The 20,086-nt window shown below is 42.7% G+C and overlaps 1 protein-coding gene and 1 pseudogene across 2 annotated transcripts; both read left to right on the top strand.

Annotated features, from left to right (window-relative positions):
- The first annotated feature begins 970 nt into the window (after nt 1–970).
- On the top strand, nt 971–1,760 carry LOC105507656 (annotated as a pseudogene). Its single transcript, XR_001001130.1, has one exon. The product of XR_001001130.1 is annotated as an acidic leucine-rich nuclear phosphoprotein 32 family member A pseudogene (transcript).
- Nucleotides 1,761–5,554: 3,794 nt separating this feature from the next.
- LOC105507655 (chromosome unknown open reading frame, human C12orf54) lies at nt 5,555–19,078 on the top strand. Its single transcript, XM_011936242.1, has 8 exons — nt 5,555–5,633; nt 6,622–6,743; nt 10,335–10,365; nt 10,846–10,884; nt 13,046–13,078; nt 14,941–14,965; nt 17,077–17,125; nt 18,937–19,078. Exons 2-8 carry the CDS (start codon nt 6,679–6,681, stop codon nt 19,076–19,078), a joined length of 384 nt encoding a protein of 127 aa, XP_011791632.1. The 5' UTR covers nt 5,555–5,633; nt 6,622–6,678.
- The last annotated feature ends 1,008 nt before the right edge of the window (nt 19,079–20,086 follow it).

The following is a 20,086-nucleotide window of genomic DNA, read 5'->3' as shown; positions in this document are numbered from 1 at the left end:
TGGTTTTAAGTGTAAGACTTTATTTCAGAATTTTCTATTCTGTTCCATTTGTCTATGTGTCTGTTTTTGTGCTGATACCATGCTGTTTTGGTTACTATAGCTTTATAGTATAGTTTGAAGTCAGGTAGTGTGATGTCTCTGGTTTTGCTCTTTTTGCTTGGGTTACTTTTGCTATTCAGGCTATTTTTTGGTTCCATATGAATTCAGAGTAGTTTTTTTGTAATTCTGTGAAGGATGACATCGGTAATTTGATAGAAATAGTGTTGAATCTGTAAGTCACTTTAGGGAATATGGCCATTTTAATAATATTGATCTTACAATTCATGAACATGGGATGTTTTTCCACTTATTTGTGCATCTCTGGTTTCTTTGAGCAGTGGTCTGTAGTTCTCCTTGTAGAAATCTTTCACCTCTCCTTGGTTAGCTGTATTCCTAGGTATTTCATTTTCTTTGTGGCTATTGCGAATGGGGTTGTGTTCTTAATTTAACTCTCAGCTTGAATACTATTGGTGTATAGAAATGCCACTAGTTTTGTATATTCATTTTGTATCCTGAAACCTTACTAAAACTGTTTATCAGTTCTAGTAACCTTTTGTCAGAGTCTTTAGGGTTTTCTGCATTTTAAAATGAGCATTCTGGCTGCTACAGGAAGATAAGAATGAGCTAGTTAGGAGGCTTTGGCAATAGTCCTTGAGATATATAGTATGGCGTGGCCTAGAGATGATGACAAGTGATCAGATTTAGGAAACGCTGTAAAGATACAGCCAATACATCTATCTGATGTAAAATAGAAAAATAAAGGAAGTAGTCATTATTCTAAGGTTTTGGAGCAACTGGGTGAATGATACCACAATTTAATGTGATGGGAGATAATAGATTTTGGGGGTGGGTGGAATTCAGAATTTACTTTTGGAGAACCGAGCAGAGCTGGTTGAGCTTTCAGACGTGCGGTCGTGGGTTCAGTGTTTAATGATTGAGTTCTGCCGGCGCGGGAGCCTCTGCAGAGAGCAAGCGCGAGAGATGGAGATGGGCAAACGGATTCACTTAGAGCTGCGGAACAGGACGCCCTCTGATGTGAAAGAACTTGTCCTGGACAACAGTCGGTCGAATGAAGGCAAATTGGGAGGCCTCACAGATGAATTTGAAGAACTGGAATTCTTAAGTACAATCAACGTAGGCCTCACCTCAATCTCAAACTTACCACAGTTAAACAAACTTAAGAAGCTTGAACTAAGCGGTAACAGAGTCTCAGGGGGCCTAGAAGTATTGGCAGAAAAGTGTCCAAACCTCACGCATCTAAATTTAAGTGGCAACAAAATTAAAGACCTCAGCACAATAGAGCCCCTGAAAAAGTTAGAAAACCTCAAGAGCTTAGACCTTTTCAATTGCGAGGTAACCAGCCTGAACGACTACTGAGAAAAGATGTTCAAGCTCCTCCCGCAGCTCATATCTCGATGGCTATGACCCAGACGACAAGGAGGCCTCTAACTCGGATGCTGAGGGCTACGTGGAGTGCCTGGATGACGAGGAGGAGGATGAGGATGAGGAGGAGTATGATGAGGATGCTCAGGTAATGGAAGACTAGGAGGAGGAGGAGGAGGAGGAGGAAGGTGAAGAGAGGGACGTGAGTGGAGGAGAAGGATGAAGCTTATAACGATGGAGAGGTAGATGATGAGGAAGATGAAGAAGAGCTTGGTGAAGAAGAAGGGGGTCAGAAACGAAAAAGAGAAACTGAAGATGAGGGAGAAGATGATGACTAAGTGGAATAACCTATTTTGAAAAATTTCTATTGTGATTTGACTGTTTTTACCCATATCCCCTCCCCCGCTCCAATCCTGCCCCCTGAGACTTATTTTTTTCTGATTGTAACGTTGCTGTGGAAACTAGAGAGGAAAAGCGTACTGGGGGTTGTGGAGGGAGGAAGGGTGCAAGGGGGTGGAATAAAATACCATTTTTACTGCCACTCTTTATTTTTTCCCCCTACTTTTTCTTTGTGTCTGGTTTTTGTCCCTGTAAATGCAATAGCTAAGTACACACTAAGCATTTGTTCCTGGCTCTCAAAGAAGATGGTTTGGAGTTCTCTTACCTTTCCTGGTATTTCCCAAGTCTCTTGGGTTGGGTGGAAGGCCGTGGCTGGTCTCAGTTTGGTTACTCAACGCCCAGGAGGGGCTGAGCACCAGCCATATCTTTTGCTTTGATTCACATGATACCTGCTTTTCTCCGGCCTGCTAGAGGCATCCAACACCCTGGTTTGTAAATAGCGACCTAAAGGCGTATTTTGGCACTGGTTTGGCGACATTCCCCATCTCTCATCCATTTTCCCCCTTCACAGATGGTGGTGGGCTTCGCTCTACAAAGAGGACTCAGATGTTACTCTTGAGAGCTTAAGAGCCAGACAGCTGAAAACGGCAGGCTTGTGAGTTGCAAGGAAAATGGATTTGGTAATAATTAAAAGAGAAGAAACAAACCCTCAAACTTCAACTTCTTTAAAAGAAAAAAAAAACTGTCCTATCTTGTTCTGTAAAATATTAGAACGCTTTGTTTTACAAAAATGGCGAGAGAATTCTTTCACATGTACTTCTGCACTTAGAACATTTTTACAGACCTAAGTGCTGGAGACGTTGCTACATGTCAGCTGGGCTTTTTTATTTTTTATTTTTTTCGTACACCCGAGCACGGAAAAACTGACGCAAAATTTTATTTTCTTACCTAGTGGAAATCTGAAATGACTGCAAATTCCTAGTGAATGTACAGGTTTGCTTTCGTGTCCCTCTCTGGTTGCTTTGTAAGTGATGTATAATTTGTGAACCCATGTTTCATCTGTATAAAAGAACATCTGTATCAGTTTTTCTCCTGCCCCTCAGATGAGCCAAACTTTGAGTTTTATGTCTGTTTGTCATTGATACATTTCAATAAATTTTTTCATACAATTTTTTGGGGGATGGCTTCTTTAAGTCCAACAGGCCCCTGATCTTTTCAAGATATATTCCAGATGAACTGCTAGGTGAGGGGGAAGCTTCATTTTTGTTACCTGATAGAATAGCTTTTCTTAATATATATATATATATATATAATGTGATACTAAGTTTGGATACTTTTGGTTTTAAAGCAAGACTCAGTGGTATATCTTCATTAAAAGCTTCATCTTAAAAAGCTGTAAAGTTACTAAAAACACAAATACCCAATCAATCAAGTTGGGCCAAACTTGGAACCTTGTTTTGAATATCTTTCATTGTTTTGTTTGTTGTATTGTAAAAAGAATGTATGGTTGAAACTCAGGAATGTATAAAACGAATTATTTCACACACAAAAAAAATGCTTTTAAGAAGTGTCTGTTCATGTCCTTTGTCCAATTTTTAATTGAGTTGTTTGTTTTTTTCTTGTTTATTTGTTTAAGTTCCTTATAGATTCTGGATATTAGTCCTTTGTCAGATGCATAGTTTGCAAATATTTTCTCCCATTCTATAGGTTATCTATTTCCTCTGTTGAAAATTTCTGCTGTGCAAAAGCTCTTTAATTAAGTCAACAAACATATGAAAAAGATGTGCAACATCACTAATTATCAGAGAAATACAAATCAAAACCACAATGAGACATCTCATCTCACACCAGTCAGAATGGCCATTATTAAGTCAAAAGATAACAGATGCTGGCTTATCCACTGCTGGTGGGGATGCAAACTAGTTCAGCCCCTATAGAAACCAGTTTGAAGATTTCTCAAAGAACTAAAAATAGAACTTCCATTTGACCCATCAATCTCATTACTTTGGATGTACCCAAAGGAAAATAAATCGTTCTAACAAAAAGACACATGTACTTGTATGTTCATCGCAGCACTACTCACAGTAGCAAAGACATGGAATCAACCCAGGTGCCCATCAATCATGGATGGGATAAAGTGTGGTACATTTCTCTTCATGGAATACACCATGAAATACTATGCAACCATAAAAAATAATGAAATTATATTCTTTCTAACAACGTGGATGTAGATGGAGGTCATTATCCCAGCAAGCTAACACAGAAACAGAAAACCAAATACCACATGTTCTCACCTGTAAGTGGAAGCTACACTCACACAGACATAAAGATGGGAACAATAGATTCCAAAAGAAGGGAGAGAGGGGGCAAAGGATGAAAAGCCTCCTCTTGGGTACTATGTTCACTATCTGGGTGACAGGATCAATAGAAGGCCGAACCTCAGCACCATGCAATATATCCTTGTAACAAACCTAAATGTATATCCTCTGAATCCGAAATAAAAATGGAATTTTTTTAAAAAAATTACTTTTGGATAGCAAAAGACTTAGGGTGGTTTGAGAGAGGTAGGAATTGAGTTGGATTATGAGATATATCTGGCCATAAAAGGGTAAAAGTCCCTGTGATGTGAGATGATAAAGGGAGGAGCTTAGACTCCTTATGGAATCTGAGGTAAATAAAAAGGTAGATTATGATGGGAATGGCCCTTCTGGTCTCTTAAAGGGTGGGAGAGAGTAACCTCTAATCAGAGTCTAATTTGAAGCACTTCATGATAGTAAGAAGGTGGTGTGCAGAGAGGGTCCATGGTGGTCTCACTAGCAGCACCTGGAGCTCTAAAATCAAAACAAGGGATGGGACAGTGTGCCTTTCCCTTAAATCCTGCTGAAGACAGGTGGGGGACCGAGCCAACGCTGACACCTCCATCTGTTGTACATACCCTGGCATTTTGTCACAGGTTGCATGATTTGTGAGTCCTCTTTAGATTTCAGCCCTCTCCTTCTCCACTCTGCATTTCTGCATGAAGAGTTTTCCCACCATCACCTGGGCAGGCTGTGGGACCTGAAAGGTACTATCTCAGGTCCTGTCTGCCTAAACACGCTATACCACAATTCCCACTTCACCACGACCTCCCCATGTAGGCACAGTGCTCTCTCTGAGGCTGCTCCTCCAGGGGTCTAGTTTCAAGGGAGAAGTTGGCCTTTGGTTCCTTCTGTTCTTAGATTTCTAGACATATTGGGGTATTTTATACGCACCATCGCCAAAAAGAAGCAGGTCCCAGACTTGCACGCCTACACCTAACGCCTCTTCCCTAATATTCACTTCCTGCCTCCGTATTAAAACCCTATACTTTCTTCAGAAAAACTGTTTTCATCCCCTCTAAGATTTTAAATCTATGATCATTCACAAATCTTTGGTGATCTTCTAAGTCAAAGACTTTGAAAATTCACAACAAAACCATTTCTCTCTAAAGGACCTACCTCTTGAAATTGAAAGCCAGATTTCTCAGACCTGATTTTGAAATTCAAACTAAAAACTGGATTCTTCTGGCCTCATTCCTTTCATCTCTCAGAATCAATGGATTTCCAATGCAATGGGTAGAAGGCAATGAAGAAGCAAAAATTCCCAGAAACTAAAATTAAAATCTACAACATTATCCCACCATTTTACCATTATCATCTGGATTGAATGGAGCCTAGTGTGCAGCTGGGAGGGAGAGCAAGTTGTCTGTCTGTGAGGTCACAGCTGAAGTCAAAAAGTGTTGAAAAGGGCAAGGTTGATATGGGAACAGGAGGCTGTTGTGAGATGGGGCTCAAAGAGGAAAAAGTCTAGGAGGGAAGGAGTGGGGCAAAGTGTAATTTGGGGAACCAAGCAAGGTAAGTTTCTAGGCTTAATTGATCTGGTTCTTGACTGGGGCTTGGAGGTCAAGAAGGGTGGGAGTGGGAAAAGTGGAAGGGAAACGTCTCAAAGGAGGATTTGTCTCCTGTCTGGGTCACTGCCTATGAGCCCTTCTTCTCTCTTTTTTTTTTTTTTTTTTTTTTTTTTGAGACGGAGTCTCGCTCTGTTGCCCAGGCGGGAGTGCAGTGGCCGGATCTCAGCTCACTGCAAGCTCTGCCTCCCGGGTTTATGCCATTCTCCTGCCTCAGCCTCCCGAGTAGCTGGGATTACAGGCGCCCGCCACCTCACCCAGCTAGTTTTTTGTATTTTTTAGTAGAGACGGGGTTTCACCATGTTAGCCAGGATGGTCTGTATCTCCTGACCTCGTGATCCGCCCATCTTGGCCTCCCAAAGTTCTGGGATTACAGGCTTGAGCCACCGCGCCCGGCCGAGCCCTTCTTCTCTACAAAGCACTTGAAGGCTGGAGCTGATGGCCCTCCATCCTGAAACTCTATCCTTAGTTAACTATGAAAATTCTAACTGAGGTGGGAGGGGGTGGGGTATTTACCAATCTTGCATTCACTCTACTCTGTTTCCTGTCCTTGCCTGAACTCAAAGACCCTTTGGCCAATGCCCCATCCCCAATCTCAGCTAACTGTTATTTTTCACTTAGATTCTCTCTTTTTTTTCATCTACTTCCTCACTGCAATTTCTGTTGTTACTGACAAAGACTACAGGAAGGTTTTACCCTGGCCAAATACTTCCTTCCTCTTACCCTCCTCTTACCCTCATCTTTCTTTACACATATGTACACACATACATGCACACATATGCAAGCACACACATGCACATGCACACTCACCCATCCAAAACACAAATGCTTCATTAACTGCTGAGATATCTGTCCTGGTAGTTCTCCAGTGAATGAGCACTTTTCTTCTCACCGTGTGCCTGCCTTCTCCCCATATTCATTTATTCCACTCCCAGGGCCTGGAGCTATCTCCATCTTCAGCTCCAGAGTCCTTGGTTTCTGTCTGAGAACAAATGGCACAGCATCCCTGCCAGGATCAAGAACCAAAGGCAGAAATGACCTCCAAGCAGCAGAGAAGGTAATGGGGCTAATGATGACCCTCAAACGTCCTTAGATTACTATACTCCATGGGAGAAGAACCAGGGTCTCCTGTCTCCTCCTATCGCTCTTCATTTGGCTTCACTTGCTTCCTGGCTGGATAAGATGAGGACTTTAATGTGTCCTCCCTCTTCTCCATCTCCTTGACGAAAGAGGCAATAGCAAATCTTTGTCATTCTAATTTAGAAATCAGGCATCAACTGCAATTCCTCTAGGAGTTGGTGGGGTACACAAACTAGGGACATTTATTTATTCCAGGATTGACTTTGCCTAAGTCCTTTGTATCCTCTATAGTGTGAATCAAGGCCAACCACCTAAAGTCAAGCTTCCCTTGGTCTAGGGTGGAAAAGAGGGCTAGAATCTGCTGCTTGAGGCTAAATATGAGACCCAGGTGATGGTATTCATGAAGTCAGAAAAGAAGGAGGGTTTACCGTGAACTTATGGATCAGGAAAGCTTCATAAAGGAATCAGAACTTGGCTTGAGCCTTTGAACTTGCAGCAGATGTTTTGAGATAAGAGTTTGTAGAAATTTGGGGATGGGCGTGGTGATTCATGCCTGTAATCCCAGCTCTTTGGGAGGCCAAGGCGGGCAGATCACCTGAGGTTGGGAGTTCGAGATCAGCCTGACCAACATGGAGAAACCCCATCTCTACTAAAACTACAAACAATTAGCTGGGCGTGCTGGTGCATGCGTGTAATCCCATGTATTTGGGAAACTGAGGCAGGAGAATCGCTTGAACCCTGCAGGCGGAGGTTGCGGTAAGCCCGGATTGTGCCACTGCACTCCAGCCTGGGCAACAATAGCGAAACTAAAAGTTTGTAGAAATTTGGGAAGAGAAAGTGAAAAATAACTTATAAATTTCTAAGCTGCCTATCTTATGAAAGTGCTCGGAATGGTTAACTGGACCTCAAGCCTGAGAGCCAGCAAGGAATTGAGAAGCCTGAGTCTGCAGGAAGTTAGAAATCTGCTCTATCTAAGAGTATGAATTCTCTTCCAGACAGCTGCAGGACCTGGAGGAAAAAATAATGAGTAGATATTGGAGTCTCCTAGACTTCCATATGAGAAAGCACATAAACCACACCAGAGCCCTGGCCTTTCTGCTGATGAACATATGCTTTTTGATGGTGAAAGTGGACAGGACACTGTAAAAATAACAAACAACAATAACGTTTGAAAACACTTAACAGTTACAAATGCTTTCATATAATCATCCCCCAAATCCTTGAGAGAAAGATTACTCCTCTTGTTTTATAGGTGAGGAAATAGGCTTAGGGTTGAGGTTCAATAGCATAGTAGGGTGACTATAATTAACAATAATTTATTATGTATTTCAAAAATAGTTAGCTGAGAAGAGCAGAAATGTTTCCAGCACAAAGAACTGATCAATGTTTGAGGTGATGGATATCCTAAATACTCTTGATTTGATCATTAGATATTGTATGCATTATCAAACTATCACATGTGCCTCATAAATATGTACGATTAATATGTATCATTAAATAAATTAAAAGGATGTTTTCAGAATTAGGGGCATGGCTTGGATTTGCAGTGAGTAGTAGCTCTGCCGGGTTCTATGGAGAAATAGCACTCCAGCTGGCAGAACTGTGTGCCTGAGCCATCTGATATGATGTCAGTGCTATCAATGTTCATCAACAGTCTCCTCTTAACTGGAAATCTGTAGGCTCAATGTCTTTTTATTTTTACTTTATTTTATTTATTTATTTTTTTAGCAACAAGGGCTTGCTCTGTTGCTGAGGCTAGAGTGCAATAGTGCAATCATGGCTCACTGCAGCCTCAAACTCCTGGGCTCAAGCAATCCTCCTGTCTCAGCCTCCTGAGTAAGCTAGGACCACAAGTGCCTGCCACCATGCCTGGCTGGGGTTTTTTGTTGTTGCTGCTGCTGCTCTTTTGTTTGTTTGTTGTTGGTTTTGTTTTGTTGTGTTATGTTTTGTTTTGTTTGTAGAGACGAAGTCTCACTATGTTGCCCAAGCTGGTCTTGAACTTCAGTGTCATCTAGAGCCCAGTTTTCACTCTATTCTGGGTCCCCAGACTCCCTGTGATTACTGGCCTCCCTACTCCTGTTTGGGAAAACTTATTGCTTTTTGTTTGTTTGTTTTTTGTAATCAATTCTTTGGTTTTTATTATGGCTTATCACCCAAGCATTCATTCTTAAACATTGTAATTTGGTTTTGCCTGTGTCTTTAAAAAATCTCCACATTCCCCTTTCATTCCCTGCCCCACTTTTTCTGTGTAATGTACTTGTTGTATAAATCAGGTCATTGTCCTATAGTCTGGATTTTGCTGAGCTCAGGCCCATAGTATACTTTAAGGTATTTCTTTGCCATCTGTATTTCTTGCAAGCTGGCAGTTGAATCACAGATGTGATCAGAAGCTGACGAATGGGTGGTTTAGGACACATTTCTAAATTCAGACTCTAGAGCTCCCTCTGCTCCTGTCGTCCTGTCATTTTCCAAAGGCGGTGACTTACTTTCTGAGATCTGGTTCCTCCCTCTCTTCTGGATTTTTTTTTTTTTTTCCTATTTCTTTAACCTATACTCTTTGGATTCAAATCCCAGCATTTTCTCTTCTGTTTGGGAAAGGAGTTTGGGATAGTTAGTTCCGAGAGTTTATGGGCCCCAAACTGCTTCAGTCTGTGGAAAAAATGAAAATCAGAATATAAATTTTAAAAGTGGCCGAAGATAGCTACAGGTTGGAGATATGCGTAATAAAAACGAGGTTTATGAACTAAGCTGTGCTCACACCTGCTAGGCTGGAGTCTGTCAAATATTTCACTGACTTGTAGTGATTACAGCCTTGTCTATCAGATAAAACACAAAGGGAACTTATTGCTTTTTTTAATGGCAGGAACTGTATTAGCAGGAACCACACGGCCAGGAGATGAGGCTGTTTGCTCAGGATCGGCAAGCATGGTAGAGCAGACTGGTTACCTGGGTTTCACTCACTTTGACCCTTCTTCTTTCTTCCAGTCACCTGTATATCTGTATACATCCTCTCCTAGGTGACTTTGGCATTGATTTAGGAATGAGGTGGTATTTAGGAATAAGAGCTTCAGTTGTGCTGCCAAGAATAAGCAAAATCTTTCCACTTCCTTAGCCTTCCATCCCCATTACCACCCCATCAGAAGTCACGAAGGAAAAGAACACTTTTTCGGGGAATAAAAAGGAAGCAGTTTGCTAATTGGTTATACTTTCTAAAGAGGACCTGGGACGTTTGACAGGTTAGGTGGGGTGAAGGGTGAAGAGTAGACATAAATTAGGCAGTCAGGAAAATGACAAGGTTTAATAACAATGACCATCACCTTCACTTCCAATGTTCTATGCTTTAGAGTTCTCAAAGGGCTTCCAAGATACTTGGAAGATGAGGCAAGGTTCCCACCTGTCCCCACACCTCCCATAAGGGATATGAGAGGCAGGACCCTGGCTCTCCTTCCTGGATTTTTAGTACAAAAACTTCAAGAATTCCTGCTTGGAGTGATAGAAGAGAGTTAGGAGAAGCCTTTAGCCCACGTTCTCTGCTCCTCATCAGGTTGATATCATCCTTTCTTTGTAGCACATCCATAGAAGGGACAATGAGGTCACAGGTGGGGAAGGTATGCAAACTCTCTGGATCCTCTGGGCCTTCTAATTCCTAGGGAGAGGGGAGGAGAAGAGGTTGTAGATAGGAGGGAAAAAAAAAAAGGCTGCCTGAGAAGGGACGGGGTGCTCTTGACTGGCTGGTAGAGTGGGTCATTGTCTACCACACCAGTAATATCTCCAATGCCACTGCTTCACCAGTTGACTCCAGGGGCAGGCAGGCTGTACAGGCATTGACAAGGTGGTAAACAAATGGGTCTGTTTGGACCTGTCACACACCAGCTAGATCCAGAGCGAAGCAGGATATATGGGATGAAATGATTCAGCAGGGCTGCAGGAGACTTTTGGCTGCCTGAGAAATGGGATGATTTTGGGTGTCCAGCTCAATTCCAAGAAATATCTTGTCTTCATAATGTTTCATAATGTGTCACTTCAGTTTCTGGGAGAGTTGGGATATTGTTTCCAACATTTGTTCCTTATTTCTACAGGAAAGACAGGTAACCATCACTGAAACCCTGTGGGACCAGGTGAGGACAGAAGAATCATTTTTGACAGCATGGCAAGAGGTGGGAAGTGGGGGAAGGCTTCAAGAAGGAGCACATTTATTTCTCTTTCCTTGAGTGATTTGTTGATTGACGGTGAAGGATCAACACACTCCCTCCCACCTTGTTCTGTCATTTGTGCAGTCTCATATTCTCAGAGCTTCTTGGGTCTGTGCACGTCAGTGCCCCTTCCCGACACCCACTTATTTGAAGCTGTCACAGGTCCTGTTTGTTTTAAGGGTGTTTAATCCCCAATTCTCAGTGATTTTTACAGACTTGAAAGCACAGGTATGGCCTTTCACAAACATGAAAATGTTGATTTCAATTAACAAACGTAAAAATGCCAGGTTTCACTTTATAGTTGAAGGGTATATATGTGCAGAAGCCAGTAATGCCCGTAAGATACCCACAGCAAATTGTAGTGAACTTTCATAGAATACAGACATTTACTTGGAGTTTCTAAGAGGCCTTCACATAAATACCAGCTACTTCAGCATCCCAATCTTACCATATTAGTTGCTTGTAAAATCTTAGATAGAGATGAGAATTAAAAGATAATTGATCACTTTTGAACTTACAGTATAGGAAACTGACCATTTAATCATTTCTGATTAAAAATGAGTAAAATTCTCCAGAGCCTCTTGTGCCAGCCCCCACTGTACAATATTATATAAAATGAATAATGTGTCCAAAATGTTTTATTTTCTGTGATATTCGATGACTCTTTATATAAGGAAATAATCTTAATTATAATGCTGTACAGTAGCATAACTATTTCATGTTCTTACAATTATTATATTAGCTAAAGAGTAAGTTGCTTGTGTAAGAGTCAAAAGACCATCCTGTTGAGAACAAGAAAATAATCAGGTACTTATAATATAACAAAGAGTGAACAAAGGGCAGTGAATTAACCATTGAGAGGCAACGAATTAATCATTGGCACACTCTACCCCTTTGACCATTCATCTTCCATATGTACCCTTATATGCAAATTGAAGCTCCTGAATATCAACATACACTATATTTCCACCAAACAAGATAACAACTATCTAAAAGTTCTCACACTTTCTCCCAAGGGAGACAACCCACAGTTCCAACAGTCACTGGGTCCATTCATGGCTGGGTAATACAGTAGGCAGATATTTGGTTTTATAAGAAACTGCCAGCCCCGGCCCTGGACCCTATAACCACTGAGATGTTGATGCCAAAGAACTAGATTGCCATTTATGAACTCGTTTTTAAGGAGAGAGTCATGGTGGCCAAGAAGGATGTCCACATGCCTAAGCACCCGGAGCTGGCAGACAAGAATGTGCCCATCCTTCACATCATGAAGGCCATACAGTCTCTCAAGTACTGAGGCTACATGAAGCAATAGTTTGTCTGGAGACATTTCTACTGGTACCTTATCAATGAGGGTATCCAGTATCTCCATGATTACCTTCATCACCCGGAGACTGTGCCTGTCACTCTACACCACAGCCATCCAGAGACTGGCAGGCCTCGGCCTAAAAGGTCTGGAGGGTTAGTGATCTGCAAGACTCACAAGAGGGGGAGCCGACAGAGATACCTACAGACAGAATGCTGTGCCCCCTGGTGCCGACAAGAAAGTCAAGGCTGGGGCTGGGTCAGCAACTGAATTCCAGTTTAGAGGCAGATTTGGTTGTGGATGTACATCTACCTCAGTAAAATTGGAGAGGATTATTTTGCATTGAATAAACTCACAGCCAAAAAGAAAAGAAAGTGCCAGAACTTTTTCCAAAGTGATCATATGATTTTACACTCCCTCCAATAAGCAAATAAATATCGGTTGAATACCTATGCTAAGCTTCAGAATGAGAACGAATTAGACTGAAAATAAATATGATAGTAGGTTTCGTTATACATTCAAGGCACAGCCCAGTCTTCTTTAAATACTTTACTGTATTTTGCTCATTTACCACATAAAGAAATGGTGGCCCAGAGGTTTCTGTAGAGTGGAAGTCAGTGAAGATTTATTGCTAGAGCTACAAAGCCACAGTCTCTTGGCACTCACATTCTACAGCCTAGTGGCTAGGAGACTAGGTAACTTAATTTTATATGTGAAATCTCTCTGTAATAAAGTGATCAACTACAATACTATTTTTTCTATATTTTTGTCTTCTGTCAGGTGCTGACAGTTTTTAAGGATATACAAAAGGAGGTGAGATTAGATTTTGATTCTCTGAATTCCCCAGCCCTATCATGTGCCTTGAACCCATTTATTTTCTTACCCTACTGAGATGTTGCCTCTGACCAAGGTTTCAGCTTCATTTATTTTTCTGGTGATTTCTCCCTTAAAGAGTACCACTGTCTTGTCAGTCCAGGCAGCTAAGGCAAGAAGATGCCTAACAGTTCCCTTGAGGAAATGTGATAATACAGACAGAAAATTGTATATGCTAGAACTTCTCTCAGCAAGAATACTCTATGTGGTTGTATGAAATGCTGATAAGTGACTGAGTTGGGGAGAATCCCCTAGTGATGTAGTAAACTGCCTTATTAGGTGAGTATGTCTGTATGGAAGTATGAATTAGAGACAAGAGCTACCCTTCTTGGGTAAATAGAAATAAAACCTCTTCCTCTGCTCTCTTTGGCTCTTCTTCTATAGATTTCAGTCTCTTTCTCTCTCTCTATCTCTCTCTCTCTCTCTTTGAGACATGGTCTCACTCTGTGCCCAGGCTAGAGTGCAGTGATGTGATCTCAGCTCACTGCAACCTCTGGCTCCCAGGTTCAAGCGAATCTCCTCCCTCAGCCTCCCAAGTAGCTGGGAGTACCACACCCAACTAATTTTTTTTATTATTATTTTTTGTAGAGATAGGGTGTCGCCGTGTTGCCCAGGTTGGTCTCAAATTCCTGGACTCAAGCCATCTGCCAGCCTTGGCCTCCCAAAAAGGTGGGATTACAGGTGTGAGGCACTGTGCCCGGCCTAAGAAAGATTTTCTTTCTCTTTTTTTTTTTTTTTTTGAGACAGTCTTGTTCTACCACCCAGGCTACAGTGTAGTAGCACGATCTCGGCTCACCACAACCTACACCTCCCAAGTCCCAGTGATTCTCCTGCCTCAGCCTTCTGGGTAACTGAGATTACAGGTGTGTGGCACCACATCCAGCTAACCTCTGCATTTTTAGTAGAAACAGAGTTTCACCATGTTGGTCAGGCTGGTCTTGAACTCCTGACCTCAGGTGATCCACCCACCTTGGCCTCCCAAAATGCTGGGATTACAAACATGGGCCACCCCGCCCAGCCAAGAAATAATTTTTTAAAGATCCTTTACATGTAGTTAAAGCTTCTCTGCAGAGAACCACTGGAGACTCAATGAGGAGTGTAAAAGGGCCCACAAAAGACATAGCAGAAGGCCAGAGGGCCACAAAGAATACAAGATGTGAGACCTTGGTATGAATAGTTATGACTGTAAGTGATGAATTGTGTGTCTCCCAGCCCTAAAGAGGCACAGCTTGCTCCTATTTATTCATTCATTATTCAAAAGACATTTATTGAGCATATGCTATATGCAGGGCATTATATTGGTGTGAGAGATACAAAAACAATACAAATTGTGCTTTTGGAAGTCTCGGGATTTTGGCCGGGCACAGTGGCCAAAGTGGCTGGATGGTAATCGCAGCACTTTGGGAGGCTGAGGTGGCCGGATCACCTGAGGTCAGGAGTTCAACCACCTTGACCAACATGGTGAAACCCCATCTCTACTAAAAATGTAAAAATTAGTCAGACTTGGTGGTGCACACCTGTGATCCCAGCTCCTGGGGAGGCTGAGGCAGGAGAATCGCTTGAACTTGGGAGGTGGAAGTTGCAGCGAGCTGAGATCACACCACTGCACTCCATTCTGAACAGCAGAGCGAGACTCTATCTCAAAAAAATAAAGAAAGAAATCTTGGGAGTTTCATGTCCAAGAAGCCCATGTTTTCCCAAACAGACATCCCTGCATTTGACCGAGTCTATAGCTAGTACACTGCAGGTCCACAGGAGACCAGCCCCATCATCTCTGACTCCGTATTCTCATTATTTTTCAGCTGCAGGAAGATGCTCAGATTCGAGGTAAAAGAGCACCATTCCAAGGTTTGGATAAGGAAACAAGGGAGGGGATCTGGAATTCACGTCTCATTGTATCCATTTCCCATACAAAAAAAAATGGAGATACGAAGCGAGATATGGAGTTCATCCCAAAGTCTCACCCTAGGATCTTCCATTTAGCTTACGGCTGGAGTCCAGGTTCTTTTCTTTCCCCACTTCAACCAAGTTGGGAATTGGCTTTCCTTAAAGCATTCATAAGTACTGCGAGTCTCTCCTCTGTCCAGCTCAATCGCCTCATGTCTGAGTCTGTTCAGGCTGCTAGAACAGAATACCATATTCGTTAGTTTATAAGCAACAGAAATTTATTTCCCACAGTTCTGGAGGCTGGGATGTCCAAGATCAAGGTGCCAGCAGATTTGGTGTCTGGTGAGGCCCTGCCTCCCAGTTCATAGACAGCTAACTTTTTCACTGTGTCCTCACGTGGAGGAAGCAGTAAAGGAATTCTCTAGGTTCTCTTTCATACAGACAGTAATCTCATTCATGAGGGCTCTGCCCTCATAAGTGAATTACCTCCCAAAGGCCCCACACCTTACTATCATTACTTTGGGGACTAGGTTTCAATATATCAATTTGGAGGGGACATAGACGTTCAGTCTACAGCACGTGGACAGGGATGGAAGAATCTTTTTCTCCCTTGGAATGGCTGTTGAGGGCCTGAGAACACTCTCATGCCTCGGCTAGATATGGTTCTTGTCTGTAAACACAGCAAGTACGGAAAAGGGGAACAGCTTCCCAAGGCTGGCACAGGGATAGAATGGCAGGCAGGCTAGAGTGGAATGATTATTCAGGGTGGTCAAGTTACAGTTTTCAAACGCCCAGATGCTAATTCTAGCATTTCAAGAAAATACTCAAAATACCCAGCAGCCTAGAATTATAGCACAAAAGCCATATGTGGAACTCTTTTCTTTACTTATCCAAGAAAGAACTTACAGATTGGGGCTTTTCAAACTTTTGCATATATACAGATCACCTGGGTCCCTTGTTAAAAAACAGATTCTTCTTCAGTAGGTCTAAGCTAGGCTTGAATTCTGAGATCTGCGATTCTCTACCTCTAAGAGACTCCCGTATGGTGCCAAATCTCCTGGCTCTTGCATCCCATTGATTATCAAGGATATACATGACTGAGCCCAAAGAGAGAGCCTCCAAAGTCAGAATTAAATAAGATTGAATTCAAGGATTTTTATATCCCATGGAAGGGGTGAGGAGCCTTCAGCTGTGGATACAAGAGGCAGGGAGAGGAGGAAATCTGGAGATTCTGACTACTCTTGGGGTCTCTCTGGTATTGGAACCACTCTATGCTTTTTCAGCCCCGCAGCAAAATGGAGTTCGTTAAGAGTACAAATCTTCTTGGGGATCTTTAAATACAGACAGTCCCAGAGAAGACCCTTCTGATCTTTCTCCAAACCTGGTCCATCACCTCCACTCCAGAGCAAGGAACTATGGCCTCCACTGTGAGATCCAGAGGCTCGTGAGATACTTTCCTTGGATGCTGATCCCTAAGGTTCAAAAGGTCAAAAGGGCCAAGCTCACCTCTGCTTGGAGAATGCTCTCCTTCATCCTCAGAAGCCTGATTTCCAAATAGATCCCTGCAGGGCCCTGGGAACACCCACCTGATTACCTGGGCTGTAAAAATGTGGATTTAGGATCTAACTGTTGCTGCTGCTTTTCTGCTTCCTGAAAATGGAGCAAGGCAGGGTGAAGTCCAGGGTGAGATGAGGAGAATTCAAGTCTCGTTGTATCCCTTTCCCACACCAAAAAAATGGAGGTAAGAAGTGAACTACCAGGGGCTTGTTCCAGCAGCAGCGCCCTGGGATGGAAACATTTGGCTAACTCGGTTCCCAGCCCTGGATGACAGCGCTTCAGTGGCCATGATCCGCTCTGCTTCACAGGGGGCCAGATTTCTGGTGCCACATTCTGCAACTGCCTCTCTGACGGGTTTGTTAGGTCGTTAGTGTCCCTTCAAGTCTGGCTCCTCCCACTTTGGCTATACTTCAAACCAGGGATGCGAGCTGAGCAGCTGAGGAGACATGTCCAGGCCCCTGTAACAGAATGACTCTTCTCTGTGTCCACTTCAGGGATGAGCAACTGCTCCGTGACACCCATGACATCAGCACCCAGGACTGGGTAAGTGTCCCTATTCTGACAATGTTCAAGGGAGATGGCACCCACCTGGATATGGGGGTGCTGGCCATGAATATAGCTAGCTCTGAGCCTTGAGCCTTCAGAAGCCTGTGCTTCCAAAGGGGCAAGAAATGCCTCCCCACCCGACTATCTTTACAAATGGTGAACTACAGAGCCTGGGCTTCCTCCTCCATCCTCAGCCCCATCAGAAATCCCTGAAATCTCAGGATCAGCCCTGAACCTCACCATAAGAAAGATCTTATTGTAAGAAAGTATCTTAATTCAACTGAAGGAATAAGGGAACATAGAAAGAATGACAGCTAGGAAAGGAAGACCACAAAGAAGGAATAAAGAATCAAGGACGTAGGCTGGGCGTGGGGTGGTTCATGCCTGTAATCCCAGTACTTCTGGAGGCCAAGGCGGTTGGATTGCTTGAGCCCAGGAGTTCGACACAGTGAAATCTGTCTCCACAAAATATACAAAATTAGCCAGGTATGGTGGTGCACACCTGTAGTCCCAGCTACTCCGGACGCTGAGGTGAGAAGATAACCTGAGCCTGGGGAGGTGAAGACTGCAGTAAGCCATGATCATGCCACTTCCCTCCAGCCTGGGCTGGAGACAGAGCAAGACCCTGTCTCATTAAAAAAAAAAAAAAAAAAGGGGATCCGGGACTCAGAAGAAAGTCATAAGAAAATTAGCAAAAGTTAATTTTCAAATTAACAAAAGTTAAAATGCCCTAATATTGAGAGATGTCACTTTCTCTTCCATAACAAGATGAGGACAAAAAAGATCAGGCTACTGCAACATAAATTTAAATTAGACGTTGGAAGAAAAGACTTTCCAATAGTGCAACTGAGAAATAGGACTAGATAGTCAAGAAAGACAGCAGCACCATGTACTTCAGAGGGCCTTAAAGATAAATAATGTTTTTAAAAAATTAGGCCGGGTGCGGTGGCTCATGCCTGTAATTCCAGTACTTTGGGAGGCCGAGGCAGGTGGATCACCTGAGGTCAGGAATTCAAGACCAGCCTGACCAACATGGAGAAACTCCGTCTCTACTAAAAATACAAAATTAGCCAGGCATGGTGGTGCATGCCTGTAATCCCAGCTACTCAGGAGGCTGAGGCAGGAGAATCGCTTGAACCCAGGAGGTAGAGATTGCAGTGAGCCAAGATTGTGCCTTTGCACTCCAGCCTAGGCAATAAGAGTGAAACTCTGTCTCAAAAAAAAAAAAACTAATTTTGACATGTTATGGTTTTTCCCGAACCAGGAAATGGAAAAGATGAACTCCCTAGATCCCTGTTTGAACAGAATTTGTCCCTATCTCAGAAAATTGACTCTCATAAAATAAAGCCATTTGTTTTAAAGAGATGGATTGTTATGCTTTAACTTTCTCAGTGCTGAAACCATGGAAGGAATAAATGAAAAGTGATTTCATATTAACAAAATTCTAAATGTAACTATTGTAAACCTTTGCATATGAGGAGCACTTTTGATTGGTCAAAATCTTTCAGATATATGATATTATTTAATTTTAATTTTATTATTCCTCTGAGTCAAGCAGTAGGAATATTCCTGATGAAAACATAGGCTGTAATAGGTTATGATGCTTCATCTCCTAAAGCCCACCCAACAAGAGCTTTTTCCTATGAGCCATGCATCCATCAGGAAATTGCAACTCCCAGAGCCTAAGATGCCCATTCTTGGTGGAGTGTAATAATAGAATCCCTAAAGGCAATGGAGTCCAGGAAGGGGACTGAAAGGGTAAGATCTCTTTGCCTCATATGTCTACAACTTTCTGTTATTTGGCACAGAAGCGTAAGGCCTCCAGATTCCTCCATGACCCCAAAGTTGAGAAGATTGCAGTTCAACTCTGGAGAGAAGCCATCAGGAGGCTATGTCCACAACCTGAAGACACAGCTCTTCAGTCAATCACCTTACTACCCTGGACCCTAACTCTATAACCAAGGAAGAAGGACATCTCTGTTTCAGCCAGTTGTTTTACCCAGGCAGTCTTTCCCCTGAGCTCCACCCTGCCCATCTGTGGTAGTCAGGAACCCAGGCCTCATAGGTCCTCATCCCAGCATGGCAGGGCAGCACCCCACGAAGCAGGTGCAGTCATATAAGGGGCAATAGGGTGAGAGGGTGGACAAGTGAAGGCAGGGCTAGGCCAGGTTCTTTTGGGCTCTGTGATCAAGACAAAGGGCCAAACAGAGTGCATCAGGTATGGACAGTTTTATACAAGGATCAGGACAAAGATCCAAACAGAGTGCATCAGGTGTGGATAGTGTTCAGGAATCAAGGACAGAAAATTGTGGGATAAAGAGATGGAAAGGTGTAAAGTTTTAAAACACATTAACAAATGCGAGGCCTATAATTCCCTCTGGAAAGTGCTCTAGAAACTTACACTACTTTGGGGGCTTAATTCAGTGACAAGAGTCAAACACAGTCTGTCCTTTATAGACTCCCTAGTCCGGGTTTTCTTTCCTAAAGTATTTGAATATGCTTCCCCAAAGGCACTGTTTAAGTGACAGGCCATTTCCTCAACCCTTTTCACTCTCCTGCTCCATAGGCTCATCTGACACCTAAGCCACCTGGAGAAGAAGACTGTCTCAGGTACTCACCCTGTGGCAGAGACTATACTAGCCACACCCTCTATATGACCTTCTCTAGGGCTCATTAGGAATTCCTTTAAAGAAAGAATCTGAGTTATAGGTGATGGAGAAGATTGGTTTCATCTGCCTGTGTCTAAGTACAGTGACTCTATGTACTTTCTTGAATAGCCCCCTTTCAAATATTTTATCCTGTTTCCCCCACAAATCATCAAAATACATAAAGTATTTCAATATTTTAGCATTAAGATTATATTTTGCTGAATGTAATACATACACTCACAAAACCTCTGTCAAAACCCAGTTTGGGTTCAGATTGTAAAGCAGGAAGCTTCCTTCCTCTAGTACAACA

Source organism: Colobus angolensis, unplaced genomic scaffold (assembly GCF_000951035.1).
Source record: "Colobus angolensis palliatus isolate OR3802 unplaced genomic scaffold, Cang.pa_1.0 Scaffold151, whole genome shotgun sequence".
NCBI classification, from domain to species: Eukaryota; Metazoa; Chordata; class Mammalia; order Primates; family Cercopithecidae; genus Colobus; species Colobus angolensis.
The sequence above is the reverse complement of the archived record's forward strand: the minus strand, read 5'-3'. Positions and strand labels throughout refer to the sequence as shown.

What these genes read in the sequence shown, in the direction of transcription:
- LOC105507655 (XM_011936242.1), top strand. Translation starts at nt 6,679, where the DNA reads ATGGCACAGCATCCCTGCCAGGATCAAGAACCAAAGGCAGAAATGACC. An exon ending in ACCTCCAAGCAGCAGAGAAG is followed by an intron (nt 6,744 to 10,334) that starts GTAATGGGGCTA and finishes CTTTCTTTGTAG; the next exon opens with CACATCCATAGAAGGGACAA. An exon ending in CTGAAACCCTGTGGGACCAG is followed by an intron (nt 10,885 to 13,045) that starts GTGAGGACAGAA and finishes GTCTTCTGTCAG; the next exon opens with GTGCTGACAGTTTTTAAGGA.